Genomic DNA, 21486 nt, shown 5'->3' on the forward strand with positions numbered 1-21486 from the left:
TATATATATATAACATAAAAAAAAAAAGAAAATCACATGTAAAAGTTCTCAATTATACATGAAAATAATGTATATTTAATCATAATTTAGTTACTATTGTCACTAATCAAACTTTTTATAATTAAAATAATATTTAAAATGGATATAAATATATCCATCAGTACAACTACTGATTGTATAAAAAATAAATTTAATTTAATTATTAAAAATATAAGGCTGCACAATGCGCAGGTACACTATTTTTTTTATTCTCAAATATTCCAATGAGAAATATATTTCATTGGCATGTAGTTATTTATGTAATTTACTCGTAACTGGTAATTTTAATGATACAATCAAATTATTACATCTACATTTTTTTTCCATTTATTTTGATTTTAACATATAAAATTATAAATATAATTCATTATTTTATTAATAATATGTTAACATAAATATTTACTTAAATGTTTTATATTTTTTCCGTAATATAATTTTTAATTTATTTCTCAAATGTCAAAAGTATAAAATTATAAGATAATTTTTTTAAAATTTCCCTTAATTTTAGAATTTCATTAAGAAAAATAAGAGATCAATTAACAGCGTTAAACTATATGTATTAATTTAATGAAAATAAAAAATAAAAATCATTCTAATATGTTTTAAATTATCTCAAAAATATGTAAGAAAAAATTATAATAATTTATTTTCTTAATTTCTCTTTCACCGGATTGGTCCCGTGAGAGGGATTCCATGCAATAATCCATCTAGTGACTAATTGGGTATTTGTAAACACGCGGACATAGACAGCAGAAGAACCGTTCATAATGCCCATTGTTCAAAAGCCCAAATGATGCAGAAGACAACACACGTTCTACGCTTGCTTCTCAAGCAGCATAAATCATATCTGGTGAAAATGTACATTGAAGCCATAGAATGCAAGAGAACTTGTTTTGAACCACATCCACACTTCTTCAAAAACCGAATCACTTCACTTTTAATTAGAATCAAAGAAAATATCAATTCATTTAATGATTGTTATTTACAAAGTACAATTTACTTTATAACAAACAAAGTAATCATAGAAGCCCCCTAATTGAAAAATTAATAAAAATGCTGCTCATCTTTTATACCAACTTTCACCCATTTTCACATGCTTGTTTCACACTCGGATATCCTTTTTCGCCATTTTTCAAAACCAATTTCACATTTAAATCTTTTCATATTACTTCTCTCCATATTATTTTAGATCTCTTTTCCTTCCAACACTAAATTATCACATTTCCTAACTGACATTTGATGGTCTGTATTGCACATGATTAAACTATTTTAATTAACCCTCTCCCATTTTATCCGCAACGGATTACGTTCACTATACAATTAACATCAACCAAAATAAAGCAATAAATTCCATCCATGGTTAAAATGCTCTACAAAAAAATAAATGTCAACCCTATCTTGTGTGCGCCCAAGTCAGTGTGGACGCTCATGTCTCGTTGTACAATAAAATAACCACCTCAGTTATAAATGGGGCTGAAGTGCTCCATACGTGGCATAACCATCAAAAGTCACACACCTAATGGTATACAAAATTTCAATTATACGACAGTCACGAAGTCCAACATCCAGGAATGTCTCCCTTCCTGTTGAATTTCTCCAGTATTCACCAACAAATAGAGTGGTTGCATGCACTGATGCTCAATTCAAATTGTACTCGTCACTACTCAAACCTAGCCATCATATCTAAGGAAGCTTTTCTCACCTTAAGTAACGGACTAATACAGAGGGAACCAATTGTATTTGACAGAAGACCTAGTGATGCGGTGTAAGCACTGCCAATAAAAATGAGGTAAAGAAAGTAAGAACCAAGATATAACAAACAAAATGTAATTAAAAAGATAACAGGTAAAGAAAACAATTCCTCTCAATCTTACTTGTACTAGTTCAGAAAACTAAAACATCCCGGATGCCCATAGATGAACATTTTACTTTCATTTCTGGTTCTATTTACTTTATTTTTATTTTATTTAGGATGAATAAAAATAAACTCCGCCTAAGTAGTTTGCGCTTAGCCGGTCCCAAGCCCGGATAAAGGAGGAGGGTTGCGGTAGGTGACAACCAGCGTAAAAATTTCGTCACACCCTATGATATGGATTCAAATGATATAAACGTTGGGGCGTCCTCTACTAACGACGCGCTACATCGGAGCCCGGGTGTAGTGATAAATATGCAAGGGTGTAGGGCGTTCACCGAAAGCGACGCGCCATGCCGGCGCCCGGGTGTGGTGTTAAGTGAGCAAGGGTTCCCACATCATGGACGGGTGTGGGTAAAGAAGTTAGTCCATAGGACAGATAGTAGAACAAATAGTGGAACAGAACACAAGATAGATATAGAAAACAATAGAAGATATCATAGAAGGAGACCAATTAGGAAGGAGCAGGATAGGAGGAGGATCAGGGTTGGTACTTGGAATGTTGGATCACTTACAGGAAAATTGATGGAGCTTGTGGATACCTTGGAAAGGAGAAGGGTGAATATTGCTTGCATTCAGGAGACTAAATGGGTAGGAGAGAAAAGTAAGGAAGTGGGTAATTCAGGGTACAAACTGTGGTTTACCGGAAAGGAGAGAAATAAGAACGGAGTGGGTATAATCATAGACAGAACATTGAAAGACGCAGTAGTAGCTGTGAAAAGAGTAGGAGATAGAATTATACTAGTAAAGCTAGTACTAGAAGGAGAAACAATAAATATAGTTAGTGCTTATGCCCCACAAATAGGACTAGACAATGAGAGTAAACAAAGGTTTTGGGAAGATATGGATGATTTAATGCAAAGCATACCGAATGAAGAGAATGTTTTCATTGGTGGAGATTTGAATGGACATGTAGGAAGTGATAGGCAAGGTTATGAGAATGTTCATGGAGGTTTTGGTTTTGGCAGTCGAAATGAGGAGGGGAAAAGCATCCTGGATTTTGCTATGGCATACGACCTAATACTAGCAAATACCTACTTTATAAAAAGAGAGTCACATTTAGTGACTTTCAAAAGTGGGCAACATAGAAGCCAAATCGACTTCCTCTTAACCAGGAAGACAAATAGAGCTCTATGCAAGGATTGCAAGGTCATTCCAGAGAGGCTTTAACAAGTCAACATAGGTTGGTGGTCTTGGATGTCAAGTTTAGGAACAATTCAAGTAAGGTTAGAAGAAATAGTGTAGCTCGAACAAAGTGGTGGGAGTTCAAAGGAGTAAAGCAAGTGAAGTTCAAAAATGAGCTTCTCGAGTCCGAAGTATGGAAGCTAGATATGGAGGCCAATGATATGTGGATACAGATGGCATCAAAGATTAGAGAAGTAGCTAGAAAAGTACTTGGAGAGTCTAAAGGACATGGACCACCCTCAAAAGAGAGATGGTGGTGGAATGAGGAAGTACAAAAGGCAGTGAAGAGAAAAAGGGAATGGTATAAGAAATTACCTAAATGTGATAATAATGAGGCATATGAACAGTACAAGATAGCAAAGAAAGAAGCAAAAAGGCGATTAGTCAAGCAAGAGCATGTGCCTTTGAAAAGTTATATAAGAAACTTGGAACTAAAGAATTGTAGAAAGATATTTATAGATTAGCAAGGAGTAGAGAAAGGAAATGTCAAGATCTCAATCAAGTTAGGTGCATTAAGGATAAAGAAGGAAAAGTGTTGGTAAAAGATGAGGACATTAAAGAAAGATGGAGAAATTATTTTAATGATCTCTTTAATAATAGTCAAAATGGTAATAGCGTGAATATAGATTATAGAACAATAGAAAAGAATGTAAATTATACTAGAAGGATTCGATCATTAGAAGTAAAGGAAGCACTTAAGAGAATGAAAGTGGGTAAAGCCTGTGGACCCGATGAAATACCAATTGAAGTGTGGAAGTATTTGGGAGATAGGGGAGTGGCATGGTTAACTAAATTATTTAATAAGATTCTAAACTCAAAGAAAATGCCTAATGAATGGAGGAAGAGTATTTTAGTACCTATTTTTAAAAATAAGGGAGACATACATACAGAGTTGCTCAAACTATAGGGGAATTAAACTCATGAGCCATACTATGAAGTTGTGGGAGAGAGTTGTGGAGCATCGACTACGTCATGATACTTCTATCTCTCTCAATCAATTTGGTTTCATGCCCTATTGCTCAACTATGGAAGCGATCTTTCTCATTAGAAGCTTGATGGAGAAATATAGAGATGTGAAGAAAGATCTACACATGGTTTTTATTGATTTGGAGAAGGCTTATGATAGTGTTCCAAGAGAGGTCTTATGGAATGTGTTAGAACAAAAGAGGGTATCTATTAGGTACATACAAGTATTGAAAGATATGTATGAAGGAGCAACTACTATTGTGCGCACAAAGGAGGGGACACAAGTGATTTTCCGATCTCAATTGGATTACACCAAGGATCAGCCATAAGCCCTTACCTTTTACATTAGTTTTAGATGAACCGACTAAACATATACAAGAGAGTATTCCTTGGTGCATGATGTTTGCGGATGATATTGTTCTGATAGATGAGACACGAGAAGGAGTCAATAGGAAGCTAGAACTTTGGAGAAGTACTCTAGAGTCAAAGGGTTTTAAGTTAAGTAGAACAAAGACAGAATACATGCATTGCAAGTTCAGTGAAGGCCAAACTGGTGATAGGGAAGGAGTTAGTTTGAATGGAGTGGTACTGTCCCAAAGAAATCACTTTAAATATCTAGGCTCAGTTCTTCAAGTAGATGGGGGATGTGAGGAGGATGTTAGTCATAGGATTAAAGCCGGATGGTTGAAGTGGAGACGTGCCACAGGAGTTTTATGTGATCGTAAGATTCCCAATAAATTAAAAGGAAAATTTTACCGCATGACCATACGATGGCTATGTTATATGGTAGTGAGTGTTGGGCCTCGAAAGAGTAGTATGCATCTAAGATAAGAGTTGCAGAGATGAGAATGTTAAGGTGGATGAGTGGCCATACTAGACTAGATAAAGTCCGTAATGAGAGTATTAGAGAAAAGGTAGGAGTGGTGCCAATTGAAGATAAGTTGAGAGAAGGGAGATTGAGGTGGTTTGGTCATGTGAAGCGTAGACATACGGAGGCTCTAGTTAGACAAGTAGAGCACATTAGGTTAGAGGATAGAAAGAAAAAAAGGGGTAGACCTAAATTAACTTGGAGGAGAGTAGTACAACATGACTTAGAAGCATTAAACATTTATGAGGATTTAACCCAAAATCGTTCAGAGTGGAAAAAGCGAATCCATATAGCCGACCCCAAATTTTTGGGATAAAGGCTTAGTTGAGTTGAGTTGAGTTTATGAATAAAAATAAGGTTTCAAGTTTGAAGCAATAAACAAATAGAACTTTCTTCAGTGACAAACAAAAGCTAGTAAAGAGAATACTTCTTCAGCTGTCCACAGAACTGATAGAATATTGAGATTGTCAGAAGTTGACTACGCAATTTGAATTCAATTCTCAAAATCTAACAGCAATGGGTTTACTTGATTTAATGCTTGCTAAAAACTATTAAACTTGTATATTAAGGCCTCAACTAAGAGATGTTCAATCCAATGGAACATTAGTTACTTCGACCTTTCAACTAAACCTAAAACACACATGTTAGACAAGGATACTTGGAAGTAAGTATGAAAATTTAACAACTCATATTGAAGGACAAATAATATATAAATAAACAAAAATCACAAATTAGCCAAGTCCAGCCCCCCAGACAGGTCTTAATGGTGACCAGGTCCCATAAGACTTGGTCATTAGTTAAAATTAATACCTCCATAGCATTAACTAAGATTTGTGATTTGTTTTAACAGCATATATGTGTCTGTCATCACAGTAGTGCTACCACCAATAGAACATGGGAAAAGAATGGATGTTAAAAATAGGTGGTAGTATTAGAGGTGGTGGTGGTAGCAAAAATAACTTGTGAAAATGTGAGTTAGATATGGCACTTTAGAATCAATTAATCACCAGAGACAAAATTTGGAATTTTCACACTGCCCCAACCAACTGCTTTTAGGCTGACAGGGTTCCTTCATTATTCGTACCCCACTCTTCCTCAGCTTCATTTCCATTGACAAGTACCGCACCATCTGTAGAGTCAGCATCCACCACAACAGCCTCCTCTTGGCTCCCTTCTTCTCCATTGTGTTCCTCTGTTATCTTTTCATCTCCATTTTGTTCTGCAGCCTGTGAAGGTAAGAAAGAGCCTTGAACTCAATAGCCAGAGTCACTTTAAAGGAGGCTCGATTTCATAAATTGAAATTTGAAGGGCAATAAGTAAAAGCACATATCATTGTGCACATCATACATCATCCATACAGCAACTAAACGCTTTTTCAATAACTAAAAGCAATATATACATATAATCTCAATGAAGTAAATACCTCGTGATCATAGTCTCCATTTTCAAGAGTTTCTATTTGCATATTTCTGAAAGCCTCAACAAGGGTCATTTGAGATTTATCAGCATGGTTTGAGTACTCCTCTGCAGGAGGATATACACCCCTACAAAGCAATTATCAGAGAAGTTAATAAATTAAATCAAAGCAACATACATAGATAATTAATCCAAATAATGTGTTCAGTTTGCAAGTTTTATGGTTATAATGATTGACCAATGATCTGAAGGGAAAAAAAAAAGGAAGATAAAAAGAAGTCAGCTAAAGTTAATTGGTTATTCATCATATAAATTAAGTCAATTTGTGTGCTTATACAGATGGACATAAAACCATGAGTCAGCTTAATACCTTGTCTCCGTAACTTTAGATTCAACAGATAGAGCCACTTGCCAATCATCAAACATATTTGGATACTCATCAGGATCAGCCAAAGATTCAGCAGCTTTTGGGTTAACCTGTAAAAAGACAATAATTGTATTGAAAAATTCTAAGCAATGCAAGCATCAAAAATTAACAAGCTCTCTCCGCTTCCAACAAAAAGGAATTAACATTTAAAATTTTGAAGAACAGGATAAGAAATACATGAATAACCACATACATTATTCCTACCAGTTTTTACAATGGTAGAGTACTTAAAATTACAGCTTCCAGGATGCACATCACATTTATAACTGAACTCTTCTATTATAGCGACAGAATGGTAGGTAAATACTACCAGAAGAAGGGAAATAAATTAGCTTAACATCTAAGATTTATTCCACAACTAGAGTTATCGAAAGAAATATGGTTTGGAGATGTTCAAAATATTTTCACTTTACTGAAAATTTTGTTATTCTGCTTTAAGCACTCGGGTAATTTAAACATGCAGTAATATTATTCAAAAAGCAACATGATTTAATTGGCTAACTTGGATAGAATTAGTCAAAAGAGAAAAAGAGGATCACTTCACAAAAGCCTGTGACCCGAAGGTGTTATAACTAATCCAAACTTGAATAAGAAGATACCTTGTTGAGATCTTTTCTCCAAATAGCTACAATCTCTGAAACCTTGCTTGGAAGATAGGATCGTGCCATCAAAGCAGCCTCGGGTATCCGATTGCTGCAGGAAGATGCATTAGTATCTACAATTACAATCACATCAACCCATACACTCATGCAAAAGCAATTAAAAGAACAATTACGTTTCCACCAAAAGCTGGAGGCAATCTTCCACTTTGCCCAACATAAATAAACAAAGGAATGCAACATTGTTCTTTCCTTGCTCTTTTGCGAGAGATGCAAGTTTTGAAATCCCTTCAGCATCTCCTAAAGAAGAATATAAAAGCAACAAACCACTCAAGTCTGTTGCATGCTTCATACAGTCCTCAGCCATTTCTAACTGTGATTACACAACTCAGAATAAGATACTATAAAATTAAAAATAAGTGAAAATATGTACATAAAAATGCTTCCTGAAATTGGATCTAGGGAACAAAATATACAACAAATAGGAAAAAATGCAACGTTTACGTTAGAAGAAAAAAGTGCACTAGAATCTAAAAGCAAACTAAAAGAATGCTTCCTGAAATTGGATCTGGGGAATAAAATAGGCAACGAAAAGAAACAAAAAAATACGAAGTATAATTAGAAGAATAAAGTACCCTAGAATCTAAAAACACACTAAAGAATGCTTTCTGAAATTGCAACTAGGGAATGAAATGTGCAAGAAATGGAAAAATAAAAACAAAAGCTTACATTGAGCACCAAAAATACTAAAATTCAACAGAATCTAAAATCAAACTATAAAAACCACAGCAACAAAAAAGAACTCATTACTTATCCAGTTTTGGCGTGCTAAAATAAAAAAACTGAGTGACTAATCCAATCCTAATAATAATACATTTTAATCATTTATTCCACAAACTTAGAATTCAAACCCTTTGGAGAAGATTTTAACTCACGAGAGGGGGGAAAGAGCACACTTCACAAATTCACGTTGCCACCCCAGCATAACTAGGAAACTAGAAAACCAATGAGAATTATGATTAACTGTAGCAAGGGCCATAGTTCAATCATACCTTTCCGGTAGACATAGCTAATTCTCCCAGCTGCTTCCACTTTGACTCACTCTGAACTTCAGTGGCAATTTCCTAATGGGAAAAAATGTGAATATTTAGAGCAAAAAAGCCAAATTCATCAAAAGAAAATAAAAAGTTAGGAAGCTAAACTAAATAAAATCTCTAATATTTACTTGTACTTCCACAACAACAATAGAAACAAGTGAACTCACCTTTGCAATCTCCAATCTGCCAAGCTGTATAGCTAGCTCAAATTTGTAATCAGGATCTGTAGCTACCTCCAAAGCACTCTCTATCATACCCCGTGATTCCAAGAAACGAGCCACACTAACAATCAAAGCAAATAATAAACAAAATAAATAAAAATTAATGCCCAAAGTTAACTACATTCTTATGTGACCATATATGAGGCAATAAGCATACTATAATATTCTAAAGTTCCAAGCTAACAATTAGGAATGAGAAATATATTCACACACTCAAGGAAGCCATGTATTTTATATTAATCTCACACTATCTTCAAATTGCAAGTATATTCAAAACACAAAAAAAAATGTGGAAATTATTGTACAAACAAAAAATTCAATCAAGAAAGCAAACCATAATAATTTTCTTTCTTCCAGGAAAAAAAAAATCTCAGGAACCAAGCAGCAGTTTTAATAAAGGAAATTTTCAAGAGAAATGTGAAATTTGTGTCATAATTCATTCAAAACAGTAGAAAAGCTGAAGTTAGGACTCAAAAATTGCAAAGGAAACTTAAGAAAAAGCCTAAAGTGATACAGTAAAAAAGAAAGAAATAAAGGAAATCACTAATTTTCCATGGAATGTTATCACAAGCATGCCGTAGTTATACCAGAAATCAACCAACAAGATAACTAAGGGGTGACTTCCAACAACCACTCTGCACAATTACAACAATTCTTAAGAAACCAAGGTAAGCATCCATTTGCCATTATTTTACAACTGGAAAAATGTCTTGGTCATCACCTGTTATGATGCTCTTTAGGAATAGAAGGTAAAATTTCATTGGCTCTTTCCAGGTCCCCACGCATCACTAGAGTCTTGTACTCGATTAAGCTAAGAAGTAGAGTGTATCCCATAACACTGCATGAAAGAAAAAAGTTAATAGTTAAAGCACAGCACGTTAAACTTCCACAACCTCCAACAGATAACCAATAACCACATACTTGAATTCCTTGTCTATTAGATAAACCCGACTCTGATTAGCAAGATACCCCAACAAGTACATTGGGCGGTCCAAATGATACATGGTGGTTACCTAAAACAATAGCATCATTTAGCAAGACAGCACCACCAAATACAAGAAATCAACTAATACCTAGGTATAAAAAAACATTTAGACCAAGGATGAAGCACATGAAATACCTCCCCTCCAACACAATAATTAAGTCTCCAGGAAGAGTTGTTGTAAATAAAGCAATCCCCAACCCATAAGCCAGTCCTGACACGTTCATTGGTTTCATGGAGAAGTTCAAAGGCATCCTCAACACCTTGCTCATCAACAGGTCTTCCACTATCTAAATAAGATGAAACTAGGTCGCGCTGTAACATTAAACATCAATATCAGTTATATAAAGCATGCACTTCAATGAAGACTGCAAAAGAAAGCAAGAACAATACATAAATTCAAAAGAAAAATTATAATGGAGCCTCACATTGTATTTGAGGATGTAGAATGACGTATCACTAGCAATTGCCACCAAATCACCACTATCAGCCCAATAAAGATTCTGACATATTTGAATACAAGCAACAAAATCTATTGCATAAGGGAACATTTTAATGGAAAACAATCAATTCAAGATGTTACAGAATATTGGTTCTTACTTTTACAGTAACATCAATTCGCCTAATCAACCTGCATTCAGCCCAATCATAAAAACAAATAAAGTCGTTTGCACACATTGCCAACAAAGTCCCTCCATAAATATGCTCAGCAGAAAATGTTGGTCTGACACTCTTCTTTTCCTGAAGTAAACCACCATTTAACTCCATATTTTCCAAACATGATATAATGTATTAATCTAAATAACTAGAATCAAGATTTAACAATCCGGGATTGTGTGCGCAAACCTGGAAATTTTTACTGAAAATTTTAATCTTTGATGTACTTTCTCTAACAGCATACTCTCCATCCAACGACCAAACAAATTCCAATGCTGAACCGAATGATCTGTTTCTCCAGGCTAAAGCTGTATATATGATGTACTCACCATCTCCACAGACAACAACAAATCTTCCATTGGGATTGTGCTTTAAACTCTGGGGAGAAAATGCAATAAAACATAACCACTAATACACTAACTGCAGTTCTCAATAATCTACTACTCTCCTACACATGGACAATGAACCTCAAATCAACTCAACTAGAATAAGACAGTAATTACAAATTGTTTAAGAGTAAAATGGATTCATGACACGTTATGGCTTCCCCTAAACCAACTATATACAAAAGGTAAACTAAAAACTTACACAGATTCGTGTCACCAATAAATGGGAAACAAGAAATGTATGCAAGGGATATTTACATGTAGATTTGTGTTCCATCTATCATGCATCTAACTGAGTTATGGTTCCTTCATTGACATTTTCCTCTTTAGAGAGGAAAAACAAATAAAAGTATCAAACCCAAACCTCCACATCAGCAGAACTGGCTTACACCTAGCAAAAATTAACACTTCCAAAGCAAGGCCCAAATCCCAATAGGTTTCCATGAAACTCATTAAGATGCACAACATTAATAATGGCCTCAAAAGATGCAGAGTTGTAGACCCAATTACCATGAAATATGGATAAGTGCAAAGAAGACATGTCAACAAAAATTTTCAAGAAACATAACCAGAAAAATGCTAACTTGTGGATAAAGATCACATGTTCCCAACTCCTTGACAGCCAAAGGCAATCTCTCTCCATCAGTAACCTAAGGCACAGAAACAAAAAGAACTTGTAATGTGATAATATATGATAGAACCCTTTGCTTCAAGGTTTGACGTCAAGTAGCAATGCAGGAAATGGTTTAGTAGAGTTCAGACCTCAAAATCCGCTCCCACACTCTTAATGTTCACAGTTTGAATTTCATTGTGCTTGGCCCATATAATCTTCCCACTGTTATCCATACTAGCGACAGGTTCTTCTCGACCAATTTTGACCATAATGGTTCCTTCGTCATAACCAATCACAATACTGCACAGCAAGATTTACAACCATCCTTCTTTTAACCATAGTTATATGTGTGTATGTGTGTGTGTGTGTGTGTGTGTGTACATATAAAAAAGATCTCCAACCGCTTCTGCGCAATGGTCAAATTTGATCATCCATAAACTTGCCCCAACAAGATGAAATTTTATTAAATAAAGGGGAAGGAAGGAGCATTATTTAAGAGACTTTTTTTTTTACACGCTATTAGTACATAAGTGATAGTTTAAAAATAACAAAGTTAAAAAAAAAAAAAGGACCACATGGATCACTCTGGACCACTATAACAAGTCTCTAATATTAGAAATTTATCCTAGAATTTCCAACTTAAGATAAAACAACAGCAACTAAAAAAGGGTTAACCAGTCCACAAAGTATCCCACACAGCAACTAATACACTTTCGAAAACCAATTTACTTTAGTGTTCCAGCTTTGCCTCAATGGAGTATTTTGTTTCCTAACAACATTTTAGTACTTTGCTTGTAAGTTGTAACAAAAATGAGAATGGGAAACTCAACAGCATCGATCAATCTTTGAAATTTCAGCCATAGAAAAGATTTTGGCCATAGGGAAGCCCAAAAAAAGGAATACTTAATGTAACTAAGGAATTTATCAAGTACAAAAAAAGAGATGGAGGGAATAACAACAATAATAAAAACAAAATAATAATAACTATTACTAGAGGAGTAACTATAATTAAGAGATTTAGAAATCGACAAGAGAGCCAAGGGAATAACAACAATAAGAGGATCAAAATAATAATAAAATGACAACACCACCACCAATAATAAAAACACCAATAATGTGGTAATTTTAGTAGTAGCCATCTGCAAGACACTTACCGGCGTGAGCCTTTCATGTATCCCACGGCCCAAACTCTTTCAAGACCATAATTCAATGTGTTTTCAAGCCTGTAAGTCAATGAAATACATCTCAAAGACTGAATAATGAAATACAAGAAAAAATCCATAACTCAGTTATTTATACTACAAAGATTAAGATAGATGGCAGATTTAAACAAAATATTAAGAAGGTAAAGGCACAAACTATAAACAGAATAAAAGACTTTGGTTTTCTCTCAAAAATTTTCTGAATCCTAGACTCATTAATGAGTAATTGTAAAAAGCGCACCCTAGTTTAGCCCCTTACAAGCTTGAATTCACTGAGACCACAATTGAACCTTCGACTGAAATTCAAAATTATGGCAGGATAAATCATGAAGTTGAACATTGTACATGCACATAGCCACATACAACTAGAATTAAATCATGCAGCCAGATGACTAGCATTAGCATATGAATCAGAAATTCATATATGTAGGACTCTGGAAAACCATAATTGCTAGAATAATTTCAACATTAAATGTTTGCTAAATCTTCTAGAAATGACAAAAAAAAAAGGAAAATAAAAACTCTAAAAAGAAATTTGATACTGGAATTGGCTGAAAAAGTTAAAAATATAGTTTATTTTATGTGAAAGAAAAGGGGCCAAGTGAAGTTCATCAGCATATAAACCATAAAAGCCAGGATATTTGCATAACTAAGGTTACCTGTAAGTTGTTGAATGCCATATACGAACTGTCCCATCCTCAGAACCTGTAATAATGATAGGAAGTTCGGGATGAAAACATACTGCAGAGACATTGTGCGTGTGGCCTTCTAGTGTCTGGACACAACTTTTGGTTTGATAGTCCCAGACCTGTTTATACAGGAATTATTTGTTGACATTCCAAAATCAAGGTAACTATGAAAAATCAAAACATCATTATATAACCAAAAAAAAAAGAGACTTGACAGCCAACCTTAGCAGTGTGATCATCAGAACCTGTGATTAGATAAGGTTTATCACCACCAGTAAAGTAATCAACACAATTTACTCCTTTCTGATGGGCATCCAGTGTAAAATTTGGATCAGGTGAGCCAAGATTCCAAATCTGTTGGAGGAAAAAGAATAATAAGCATGCCAAATGATGCACAAAATGCATTCCAAAAGGTACCATCAGAAAACAACCTTTATACCTTTATGGTACGATCAAGGGATGCACTTGCAAAAGTATTTGTGTCTTTCGGATTAAATGTCACTTGCATCACATAATGGGAGTGTCCCTCAAATATCTGAGTACAGACCCAACCTTTCTCCCAATCCCAAAGCTTTATGAGCATATCATCAGATGATGACAACACATATGGAAGGGTAGGATGGACAGCCACACATCTAATGTAATCTGTATGTGCCTCAAACACTTTAATCTTATCCATCGTATTGTAGTTGTATACACGAATAAACATGTCATCTGCTCCAGCAACAACCCACTGCTTTCGTGCAATAAACTTTGCTGATCTAACTGCAAAGCAGATACAATATACTTTAGATCATGGCAAACAACTTAGCAGGAAGAAAATGCAAAAAAAAAAAAAAAGAGAAGTGTGTACATTGACCTCATGCACAAGTGGGTTAGCATATATATATATATATATACCTGGCAGCTCAGTGACCTCAAAAGATTTTGCCATGGTCTGGAGGAGGATCAAGGAGATATAAGTTAGAAGAAATGGAAATCTTAAATCTTTTCTTGGAGAGAGAGAGAGAGAGAGAAAGAGAGAGAGAGAGAGAGAGAGAGAGAACAACTCCAGAAGGTTTTAATAAAAGACAACACCAAAAATCACAAAGAAAACATTAATATTTCTTATTCTATCTGACTATGACAATCTTCTTTTCTTGGTCTACAGCAGAAAAAGGCTGTTGGAGTCTCACAATTTTTAAGTCTGCTGTAAATAAAGACCTGCTAACTTAGCTCTCTCACTTCATCATCCAGAATCACAATTACTGAGGGGGATCAAAGGCAGAGTGGGAAGACTAAAGACACATGAGAGTGCAATTAGAAGCCTTCAAATTTTTCTAAAACTTAACCTGTCATCACCTCTCCAAATCATGGAAGACAATAGCAAACAATTTCACAAGTGACAACATGGTTATGAACCCAATTACATAGTTGTTTGTCTGATGACAAGTACAAAATTTCCGTCATACCTGAACTTGCAACGTGCTGCAACAATCATTGAACCACGGTACCATGTTTTCTCAATAGCTACTCTTTTTTATAAAAAGTAAAGCAGAAACTGAGAATTATTAACACTCTCATGTAGCAAAAGTGCTCTTGGGACAATAACAAAGCTCAATGCTAAACGAAGTCACTCTTCACAACATTTCAAATGCAAGATCTATCCAAAATGATAAAACTAGAGACAACTGAATATTTCAATCCTGGTTTTTAAACATATGTGCAATTTTATTTATTTTTTGTATAAAGAAAATGCAAGAGAAGATCACACAAATTCATGATGATATACTAATGCAAGTTCCCCCTTTCTACGTTTGGAATTAACATTGTTATATGTGCATACCTGTGACTGGTAGTTCCAGATACAAACAGTCCCCGAATACAAACTCACTAGAATCCTGCAGTAACAATCATAGCAAATAGCATTTTAATGCTAAACATCTTCACCAACTCTCTCTTCCTAATGTTTTGCATCCAGTAACTTATTGTACGCTCTCAAATAACAGAAATTTTTAGTAAAGAAAATCTACCAGAGAAGAGTGTATTTTACCATGGTTCAGTTGGATGTAGATCCACAGATTTTACTCTTTCTGATCTTTGAGCAAGTTTCCTCTGATTAAAATGTCAAACAAGAGTCAGAAACAACCATAAAGAGTAATGTGATCCACCACAGAAAATGAAACCAAATCAAAGAAAATGTATAACAATACCTTTATCTCAAGTCTGAGAGGCTGTTACCACCGAACAAAACCAAGAAAAAAAACACACTCATCAGTTCCAAATCAAAGACCAGATCTCAAATTAGTCCAAAAACAAAATCACCATTTGGCCACTCATAAAACTAGTGAAAGTGTAACCAATTATGTCATCTCAAAACAGCTAGTCAAAACCCAAACCATTACCAGATTCCACATATTCGTTAACTTTCTCAGAAACCAAACGTACTACCGAAATTCACTCAAACTACCAACATTCAGAAAAGTTTATAAACAAACAACCAAATTAAATTCGCGGCTCAGCAATCACCAGATCTCAGGTGTATCCAAATCCATCACACTCTGCTTGGTTGCAAAGAAACGAAAGAGCGCATAGCGAGCCCCTGATTCTCCCCAACCAATCAGAGAGTAATTGATTCCACAGTCATGCATTGAATTCAATAAACCAAAAGCAGTGTCAATTACGTGAGTAGGGGCTATAAATCCTTACAATTAGATGCATAACTATGCAATAGTATCAAATCAATGCAGATTCCAACCAGATCTAAGTGATACTCGAACTCGAAAGTGAACCTCAAAAACGACAATAAAACTGGAAGTGGATAACGAAACGACAGTAGATCATGAACTCACCATTTTTGCGGATCGATACTCAAAGCTCTGATGATAAAGAGAAACAGATCGAGGGAAGGAAGATTAGAGAGAAGGGTCTTTGATTTATGTATTAGCAAGACCCCTGTTAATATGTGAGGGAAGGAGAGAGCGAGAGTTTAGAGAAATGCATTGCGATTAAGGGACATAATTACGGAAGTGCCACTACCAGGGTTGGGATGTAGTGGATGATGTCGTACAATAAGATCGGTGCCTGAAGATATGATGGTTGAAGATGTAGTGATTGAACGGTCGAGATTTTGAGAGAGGCGTCTGGTGTACAACGCCAGCTTGGAATGCATAGCAGCTGTGGCAGTGACGTGGCTGCCACGATGGAATGCATTACCGATTTATATGTTAACTTATAAATAAATATACTTATCATCTCCTAACTTAAATAAGTATATCATAAACTTCATTCAATTTTAAATTGTATCAAAAAAATCTCTGACTTTAATTTAATATATAAATAATTTTTAATAATTTCAGTTTGAAATCATATGAACTCATATAATATATATCATTAATATTTCTCTTATTACATTAAAATAAAATCAATAAAATTAAGATAAATTAGATATGAATCCTTAGACATTAACTTAAAGTCAAATTAAAAAATAATACAAGTAAAAAAAATATTATTATTATTTTTCTTTTTAAGAAAAAAAAATAATAATAATAATATAATTTTTAATAAAATAAATTAAACATATATATATATGTAGACTTTTCTAAAAATATGTTTTTTTTATTTTAAATAAATAAAGAAAATTTCAGAAAAGAAAAAGTACTTAATCATCTTTTATGATTTATTGTGAGTATTTTCATAAAAACTTGAAAGATAAATATATTAAATTGAAATTTAGAAATTTTTATAATGTAAATTATAAATTAAGGGCGATTGTGATACATTCATCTATATTGAGGGATAGTAAGTTAAATTTAAACATAAATTAACTTATATAACATATTACAAAAATTTTAATGATACTTAAATTAAAGTTTAGAGATTTTTAAAATACAAATCAAAATTGAGGGTTGTCATTAATACAACTACCTAAGTTAAGAAATGATGAGTGAAATTAATCCAAGAAAGAGATTTAAAAAATTACTTTTCTTAGCTCTTTTGTCATTAGACTTTTTTTAAGTAATTCAGAATTTTTTTTTAAAAAGTAATAACTGTCAAATTTTAAATTTTAATTATTTAATATAATGAGAGATATACTCAATCATTAAAATACTCAAACTTATTTTTTAAATTTCCCATTATAAAGTATATAGATCAAGTTATTTTTTTAGAACTACTGTTGATATCAAAGCTTTGACATGGGGGCGATTTGTTTTTTAAAGCCTAAAAAAAATTGTGGGTTATAAATTTAAAACAATTTTATGCTTCTCCAACCCTTTAAATGATTGTGGAGAATGAAAAACTTCTATATTCAAGCCTACATATGTTAATATGATGAACATTTTGTTGCAGCTGCCATCACTACCATCACCACTCGATGTTTAACATTGCCCAGTCATCATCACCATAATTGTTGTCATTCCCTTGTTAATAATATCAGAAATAAACTAATGACCACAAGCCTGCTCTTCAATTGCCATGCGCATCACATCACTACAAGCCTGCCAACTCTTCTCCCTTCAATGGTTTGCCAATATTTCTTGGCTGTGTTTTCCCCTTTTATGCTCTCTTGAACTTCTTATGGTAATTATACATTTTTAGCATTACTAAGCAAAGTTGTTGACATTTGATCAATACATCTAAATGGGGAACATTAACTGCTTGATTTGCTATGCTTTTTATCCATGATAAAGAATCCTTATATTTATATGCAATCTCTTGTTCCAAATAAGGCAAAAGAGCATACAAGACTAGTACACGTTATTCCTCCTGGTACATGTAATAATCGGTGCCTTATCTTATGGTCAAGATAAGGCCGTCCGAGAGTGGGCACCAAGGTCTAATACTTGAAATAAAAATACAAGCTAGTAGCCATTATTTTACAAACAGCAAAAGCAACACTAATAGTCGCTAGAATTATTTCCACAATTATTTCTTGGAATTGTTGCCTCTCATTTTGAGCCACCAACGCTGATCATAATGGTTCCATTATCACAACCAAATGCAACCCTGCAAGAGACACAACAGGAGTACAGTCAAGGAGCTTACTGGTGGGAAAATTTACTCGAGAATGGGCTTGTTAATTATGCCTATATACAAGTAATTTTGATCACATCTAACTTATTTGCTGGGAATTATGGCAAAGGAACTTACTGGTCTGAGCCTTTCTTGCATCCAACAGTCCAGACTCTTTCAAGACCATAATTCAATGTGTTCTCAAGTCTGCAAGTTAATAGGTCAGAATTATCAAGGACTTTTAGAATCTGCATGCGAATTAGCAGAACCAAAAATACAAGATCTTGAAGCTTTAAGGTAGAAACGGATCATATATAATTAATTACCTGTAAGTGTTTGCATCCCATATACAGATAGTCCCATCCTCAGAAGATGTAATTATGATGGGAAACTCTGGATGGACACAGACTGCACAAACATTGTTCGTGTGGCTTTCTAATGTATGGACACAAGTTTTGGCTTCGTAGTCCCAAACCTGTTGATCTCATTGCATTTAATTATATGCAAACTACTGAAAAGCTAAAGAAAAAGATTTGTAGGATTGCATACCTTGACAGTATAGTCATCAGAACCGCTTAGCAGATATGTTTTTTCACTGTTGATGAAGTAATCAACAGAATTTACCCCTTTTGAGTGCCCTTCCAATGTAGAAATTGGAGCAGGGGAATTCAGATTCCAAATCTAAGAAGAAAAAGAAGTAGAACATTGAAACATCTTATAAACTTACAAAAGAATGCTTTTAACAACAAAATGGCTAGCACCAAGTTTTGCTAAATACCTTTATAGTTCCATCAAGTGATGCACTTGCAAATGTATTACAATCTTTTGGATTAAAAACTGATTGCATCACATAATGAGAATGTCCCTCATAGGTCTGAGTGCACTCCCAGCCCTTCTCCCAATCCCACATCTTTATTAGCATATCATCAGATGATGACAGTACACAGGGAAGAGAAGGGTGGACAGACACACACCTAATGTAATCTTTGTGTGCCTCAAATTCTTTGATCATTTCCATTGTATCTTGATCATATACGCGAATGAACTTGTCATCTGATCCAGTGACAATCCAGTTCTTTCTTGCAATGAATTTTGCTGACCTCACTGTAAGAATTGTGCAGATGAAATAAAGGAGTGAGTACAAATAGGCAAGGAGCTTATATGGTGTGCAAAAAGAGAGAAGGAATGTGGGAGGTATAGAAATATACCTGGGGATTCAGTGACCTTAAAAGACTTCTCCAGGGTCTAGCATCAATGATACAAGTTCTAAGTTAGCACTAGCTAAAATATAACTGGGTAATGGGCCGAAGGGATAATAAGGCATGTTTATGCATACCTGCGACTGGTAGTTCCAGATACAGACAGTTCCTGAATACAAACTTGCAAGAATCCTGCATGAAAATAATTAACTAGTGGATTAGTGTGATGCTAGGAAATATATTAATATTAAGATCAAAATTAGGAAGAGTGAATTTTAATTACCATGGTTCAGTTGGATGTAGATCCACAGATTTTACCCTTTCTGATAATTGGGTAAATTCTTTCTGCACCAGAAAACATATTTTACAAATTATACTGTGTCAGTTTGCTAATGCTCTGTAATATAAATCAATTGCAAAAATACAAGAGAGAGAGAGAGAGAGAGAGAGAGAGAGAGAGAGAGAGAGAAAGAAATGTGGAACCTTAATTTCCAATGAAAGAGCCTGCGTGTGAAAACAAAGACAAAACACAAATTGATTAGTCCAAGAGGAAATAAAAATGGAGCATTTTTTTTTCTGATAAAAAGCATATAAAAAATGTTATAGACATCAGAGCTTAGTTCTCTGAGTTCCTTCCTATATGATAAGTACTATCATATTGTGTTGCTTGGGTCAAATAGAACGTAGATAACAGTCACAGTGTGTTGTTCGGTACAAAAAAAATTCGGGGTGAGACCATTTGTTAATGAGCTGATCTTTTGAGATCCGCATCGATCGTTAGGGGGTTGTGGATAGAGAGACATATGAACTTATACGAGTTAGTGCATCTTAATAAAATTGTTATAATTTTTCAAAGAAACGTATATCTTCTTTTAAGTCTGTGTATATATGTATGTATTTATTTTTGAAAAAAAATGCATACATAGATATATAAAATTCCGTTAAAGGAGGGGTATATGAGGCTTTTTATTCTTATTTAGTAGAGGAAAAAAGCTATATGGCAGAGTTTAAATATAGAACATTTCTAGTATTAATTATATTATGAGATAAAAATTACTTAAAAAATAAATAAAAATACAAAATTAACCATGAAGGTAAAATATTTTTCCTAAGAAAAGTGTAGAACCAGCTCACCATATTCAGAATTTGGTATAAGAAACAGAAGAAGCAGTGTTGATGAATTGAAATAGCTTGTAAATGTTGTGAGAGATAAGATTGAAGCAAAGCTCTATATATAAACGAAGGGAAACTTCGCACTTAAGGAAAATATATATCCCATGCCTATCAACATCACAAGATACTTCTAAATCCAGAATTGAGACTTTTCCCATCATCTTGTCATCCGATGTGCCCCAAACCGTCGATTGTGTTCAAGCGCTAGAATTGGACGGCTAAGATGGAGTTTCAGTGTCCGCGTAGTTTGACCCTGGCAGCCATTAGAGGCCGGGGACGAAGGGTTAATTCGAAGAAGGTGAGATTGAGATTACACAATAATTTATGTCGTTACTTTCGGAGTTGATTCCTATGAGCTCACGTGCTTTGACTTGTAAATACGCGATTATCGGCTCATCGTCTATCCCCTTCGACTGTCAAATAAACATCAAGCCTTTCAAAATCATTTTCATTCTCATAAATTGTATTTAACAACTAATTAAAGTAGACTTAATTTCATCCATCGGTTCCTAAAGCTAATGAGACGATGATAATATTACCTTTACAGTTCAAAGTTGAGAGAGATAAAATTAAGTTAATTATTTCGGCTCTATTTATTTCAAAGAAAATATTTTTTTGAAAAATATATTTTTATATTTTTTAATGTTTGGAAATATTTAAAAAAATTAATTAATAAAAAATATTTTTCTAATCAAAGAAAAATTAAGTCATTTTTAAGAAAAATAACTTTCAATTTTTTATAAAATGAAGTCATTTTTTATTTTTTAAAATTTAAAAATTTTATTAAAATGCGAACACAATTATAAATACGTGAAATAAATAAATATAATTAATTTAATATTATAGCTAAATAATGAAAAATA

At 34.0% G+C, this 21486-nt stretch overlaps 2 protein-coding genes across 5 annotated transcripts; both read right to left on the reverse strand.

The window, feature by feature from the left end:
• Positions 1-1365: 1365 nt before the first annotated feature.
• LOC110660378 (coatomer subunit beta'-2) lies at positions 1366-16235 on the reverse strand. Of its 4 annotated transcripts, none has more exons than XR_009149920.1 (26): positions 16091-16235; positions 15452-15472; positions 15292-15353; positions 15085-15139; positions 14160-14196; positions 13699-14024; positions 13482-13613; positions 13230-13378; positions 12523-12591; positions 11518-11668; positions 11340-11405; positions 10559-10747; positions 10313-10453; positions 10141-10215; positions 9851-10027; positions 9652-9743; positions 9452-9568; positions 8677-8791; positions 8465-8536; positions 7589-7785; positions 7413-7506; positions 6757-6863; positions 6394-6514; positions 6055-6196; positions 1742-1811; positions 1366-1622 (listed from the first exon to the last, which is right to left on the reverse strand). XR_009149920.1 is itself a non-coding variant. In XM_058149339.1 (25 exons), exons 1-25 carry the CDS (start codon positions 16091-16093, stop codon positions 1792-1794), a joined length of 2730 nt encoding a protein of 909 aa, XP_058005322.1. In that variant the 5' UTR covers positions 16094-16235; the 3' UTR covers positions 1366-1791. The 4 variants fall into 4 exon arrangements, 2 of the variants coding, with proteins under 2 accessions (XP_058005322.1, XP_058005321.1); XR_009149905.1 differs by having other exon boundaries at positions 5978-6196; XM_058149339.1 differs by having other exon boundaries at positions 1366-1811.
• A 1676-nt stretch (positions 16236-17911) lies between these two features.
• On the reverse strand, positions 17912-20706 carry LOC110660381 (coatomer subunit beta'-3). Its single transcript, XM_058149359.1, has 10 exons — positions 20585-20706; positions 19934-19954; positions 19734-19795; positions 19588-19642; positions 19460-19496; positions 19030-19355; positions 18801-18932; positions 18578-18726; positions 18390-18458; positions 17912-18245 (listed from the first exon to the last, which is right to left on the reverse strand). The coding sequence occupies exons 1-10, from the start codon at positions 20585-20587 to the stop codon at positions 18188-18190; spliced, it is 912 nt and encodes a 303-aa protein (XP_058005342.1). The 5' UTR covers positions 20588-20706; the 3' UTR covers positions 17912-18187.
• Positions 20707-21486: the final 780 nt, after the last annotated feature.

This window comes from Hevea brasiliensis, chromosome 1 (assembly GCF_030052815.1).
Source record: "Hevea brasiliensis isolate MT/VB/25A 57/8 chromosome 1, ASM3005281v1, whole genome shotgun sequence".
Taxonomy (NCBI): Eukaryota; Viridiplantae; Streptophyta; class Magnoliopsida; order Malpighiales; family Euphorbiaceae; genus Hevea; species Hevea brasiliensis.